The 4,391-nt window shown below is 52.4% G+C and overlaps 1 protein-coding gene across 1 annotated transcript; it reads left to right on the top strand.

The window, feature by feature from the left end:
• The first annotated feature begins 1,444 nt into the window (after window positions 1-1,444).
• On the top strand, window positions 1,445-4,061 carry LOC125508104 (L-type lectin-domain containing receptor kinase IX.1-like). Its single transcript, XM_087525654.1, has one exon. The coding sequence runs from the start codon at window positions 1,642-1,644 to the stop codon at window positions 3,817-3,819; it is 2,178 nt and encodes a 725-aa protein (XP_087381780.1). The 5' UTR covers window positions 1,445-1,641; the 3' UTR covers window positions 3,820-4,061.
• The last annotated feature ends 330 nt before the right edge of the window (window positions 4,062-4,391 follow it).

The following is a 4,391-nucleotide window of genomic DNA, read 5'->3' as shown; positions in this document are numbered from 1 at the left end:
ACACAAATTCTAACATAGTCCAGTCTGAACAAGTAGGAATGGAATGAGGGAGCCCCTTGGAGGTGCCGTTAGGTTGTTCTATCAGGTCAAGCATCAAGGACACCATACAAAATCACCGAGAGGCAAGGTCAAAAGAAGAAGAAATATAATGGATGAGTGATGAGAAAAGGTTGAATGCGTCCAAGCGCTTTGTTGAACGACCATTAAACCTGTATATACGCTGGTGACTTCGTCTTGTGCAACCATTTGGTGCACGGCTCGGTCAAAGCCGTGCACATCATGCACCAACTTAGCTCTCTAATTTCTTGAACGCTGCTACACAGCCGACGCATTTTGGACGATTTTGAGACGATGCAGCACATCAGGACATCCAATGCCTAGTCCAAAAGTGAACATCACCGTCGAGTCCTCCCATCGTCCAAAGTTCGGCTGGAAAATGTTGTTCATAAAGTAATTTCGTAATTTCTTTCTTGTGCTATATCATGCACTAACTTAACTTTGTGCGTTCCCGTGGTGACCACTTCAAATTTGACCGTGACAACTGACTAATCCACTAGTAAGATTTTGGAGACCCAATATAAAGACGAGCTCAGCTACACGCAGTCTCTAGCCCATGTATGACAAAAATAATACTCTCTCCATCTCAAAAACTTATCTTAAATTTGTTTAGGTACAAATGTATTTAAACATGCTTTAATGTTAAATATATCCATATCTAGATAAATTAGGGCGGCTGCGTCCATGAAACTATGAGATAGAGCTGACGGCCGCGGGGCTGCTAGTGCGGCTGCGTCAAGGAACAATGAGACCTAGCGAAGGGCAGCCGGGCTGCTGGGGCGGCTGCGTCCAAACAATGACGAACAGTTCTGATATGAGGCTTGAAATTGATGCTATGAATCATTACAGTTATAACATCACAAGAAAGGACAAATCTACCCTAACAGCCAATTACCAACATATCCTAGAGAGAGAAAAATTAGGAATCAATAATGACCATTGGATCAATTATATACTACCCATCATTTTCAGTAGTATGATATACTATAAAAAGTCTCAACATTTTTAGGACGGAGGTAATATAGTAGTATTATCTTTTTTCTGCGAGTGAGTAGTAGGAAGCGGATTAGGAGCACTCAGGTGCTCCACCCCCTATATTAAAAAAAAAATTAATAATTCAAAAAAAAGTCAAAAAACCCTGGATATATTTTTGAACCAAATATGACTAGGTATTGTACTCATATAAAAAGTTTGGCCAAGGAATGATTCTTGTTGACTTCAAGGCAAAAAAACAAATTTATAACGATAATATAGCATGAATAGTACTTGCATCTAGCATTTTTTAGGAAATCTTTGATCCCGGATACAATAAAAGTCATTCCCTATTTAATCTTTTTATATGAGTACAATACTTGGTCATGTTTGATTCCATAAAAAGTTTGAGGATTTTTTGACTTACTAAATTATTTTTGAATATAGGGGGGCGTAGCACCCGAGAACTCCTATGTATTTTCGGTGAGTAGTAGTAGTAAACTAGTAGTAATAATAAATGGAATACCCGGCAGGCGTGAAATGTCCATGGGCTATATACATCTCCCCTTTGTTTTCTAGTGCTCAAGCTTTCTCCTTGGCAAACACCAAGCGATGGGCTCCCGCCGTCGTCGCAGTCTCACCACCTTAGTCCTGGTGCTCCTCTGCCTCTACCATGCGCCGCGCATGGCCCTGTCGCTCTCCTTCAACCTCAACTTCTCGGACCCCGGCGTCCCCAACCGCGGCGCGTCCATCAACTTCGCCGGCCAAGCGTTCCTCAGCTCCTCCACCCTCGAGCTGACGACCAACACAAGCGATGCACACATCCAGTACAGCACCAGCCGGGCGTCGTACGTGCACAAAGTGCCGCTGTGGAACAGCGCCACCGGCGAGACGGCTAGCTTCACCACCACCTTCTCCTTCCGGATCACCCCGGACAGGGACAGCCCGTCCGACGCCGGCGACGGGATGGCCTTCTTCCTCGGCCATTTCCCTTCGGTGATCCCGGCCAAGAGCGAGGGCGGCAGCCTCGGCCTCCTCCCGGCCCTCACCAACGGGACGGGCGACACCCGGATCGTCGCCGTCGAGTTCGACACGTTCCTCAACCCGCAGAACGCCGACGTGAACGGGAACCACGTCGGCATCGACGTCAACTCCGTCAACTCCACGGCGTCCACGGACACGACGACCATCCCGGGCAGGAACCTCACGTCCTCGCACGTTATGACCGCCACTGTCAAGTACCACAATGGGTCCAAGTTGCTGGCAGTTGATCTCCTGATCGACGACGCCATGTACCAGGTCAATGCAACCATTGACCTGAGAAGGTATCTGCCGGAGGAGGTTGCCATCGGCTTCTCGGCGGCGACTGGCTGGGCCGCCGAGCTGCACCAGATACTGTCATGGTCATTCAGTTCCACTCTGCAGCTGGAATCCCGATTGGAATCCAACACGGAAGCGCCTCCGCCGGCTCAACTTCCTCCTCCGACCAGCAACAAGCACAAAATGTTAGTAGTAACCCTGCTGTCCGTACTAGTTCCGCTGCTATTTCTGCTGGCATGCGTGGCCATGGTAACGCTATGGCGGCGACACGAGAAAAGAAGATCAAAAAGAGCAAACGGGGACAGCAGCAGTGACAGCGACGACGAAGAACATTGTGTGGACAGAGCTGGCCTCGAGAGAGGTGTTGCCGCCGGTGGCCCCAAACGGTACACGTACCACGAGCTCGTCGCTGCAACGAGCAACTTCGCGGAGGAGGAGAAGCTCGGGCGAGGCGGCTTCGGCAGCGTGTACCGAGGTAACCTCACGCTCGCCGTCGCCGGCGGTGACCAAGAGCGTCGCGCGGTGGCGGTAAAGGTGCTGTCGGCAGAGTCGTCGGCGCAGGGGAGGAAGGAGTTCGAGGCAGAGGTGAGGATCATCAGCAGGCTGAAGCATCGCAACCTCGTGCAGCTGCTGGGCTGGTGCGACAGCCGCAAGGGGCTGCTGCTCGTCTACGAGCTGGTCGCCGAGGGCAGCCTTGACAGGCATCTCTACAGCAAAGACAGGTTCCTGACATGGCCGCAGAGGTACAAGATCATCCTCGGCCTGGGATCGGCGCTGCGCTACCTCCACGGAGAGTGGGAGCAGAGCGTCGTCCACGGCGACATCAAGCCGAGCAACATCATGCTCGACGCCTCGCACTGCACCAAGCTGGGGGACTTCGGCCTGGCCCGGCTCGTGGACCACGGCGCGGGATTGCTGCAGACCACCAAGGCCGTGCTCGGCACCGCCGGGTACATCGACCCGGAGTTCGTCAACACGCGCCGGCCCAGCACCGAGTCCGACGTGTATAGCTTCGGCGTCGTCCTCCTGGAGATCGTCTCCGGCCGGCGGCCCGTGGTTGAGACCGCGGAGATATCCTTCACGCTGCTCAGGTGGGTTTGGAGCCTGTACGGCAGGGACGCGGTCCTTGACGCGGCGGATGAGCGGCTGAGGGGCGACGAGGCCGACGAGTGGTGGATGGAGCGGGTGCTCGTCGTCGGGCTCTGGTGCGCGCACCCGGAGCGGAGCGAGCGGCCGTCTGTCGCGCAGGCCATGAGTATCCTTCAGTCCGAGGAGGCGAGGCTGCCGGCGCTCCCCCTGCATGTGTACAGGACCGTGCCGGATCTTGCGTCATCCGGCCGGCACGGGGCGTTCTCCCCCGACGGCACCGATCGCGTCGGCTCTTCTTTGGTCAACACCGGCGACGCCACTCTTTCTTCCGACTCGTCCCCGATCGCGTTGCTACGACGTTCCAAGGATCTAGCTAATTGATTGATTTCCTGTTGCGTCGCGCGTGCATTGACCCGCGACGCCACAGTTATTTTGAAGGATTGAGCGCTGCCTTGATACTGCATCGAGCAGAGTGATTCATGGTTGGATTAATCTGGTTTGTGATTTCGCTGTATTAATTTCTCTGGTCGATCTTGTATGTACCGGGATGCTCTATCTCTACGTACGTCAAAATTAGATTAGAGGTCACACGTTGATGTCCCTTTTCCATGGCGGGTCAAAGATAACAGTCTATGATAAAAGCCTCTTGCTTAAGAAAAAAAGACAGAGCTTTTTCACGGTATCCTATACTGCTAGGGGTGAGACGACCAGTATAACAAAATCCGAGCGTTGAATTCGTGTGGGTAGGGTTTTTTTTTCTTTGAGGGAATGGGTAGGGGGTTGTTGACGGGCCAAGATGCCAGGCTATTTCAGTAATAGCTGGGAATCGACACGAAAATCCATCGGAGCGGTACCAGGTACTGTCGGGTGTATATGTGGGCCGTGCCAGGTACTGTCGGGTGTATATGTTGTGTATTGGGCTTTGTAGATAGGACGGGACCCACATGATTAAC

The sequence above is a fragment of the Triticum urartu genome, chromosome 5A (assembly GCF_056163025.1).
Source record: "Triticum urartu cultivar PI428250 chromosome 5A, HENAU_Tu73, whole genome shotgun sequence".
In the NCBI taxonomy this organism is placed as follows: Eukaryota; Viridiplantae; Streptophyta; class Magnoliopsida; order Poales; family Poaceae; genus Triticum; species Triticum urartu.
This window is presented reverse-complemented; position numbering and strand designations above follow the sequence as displayed.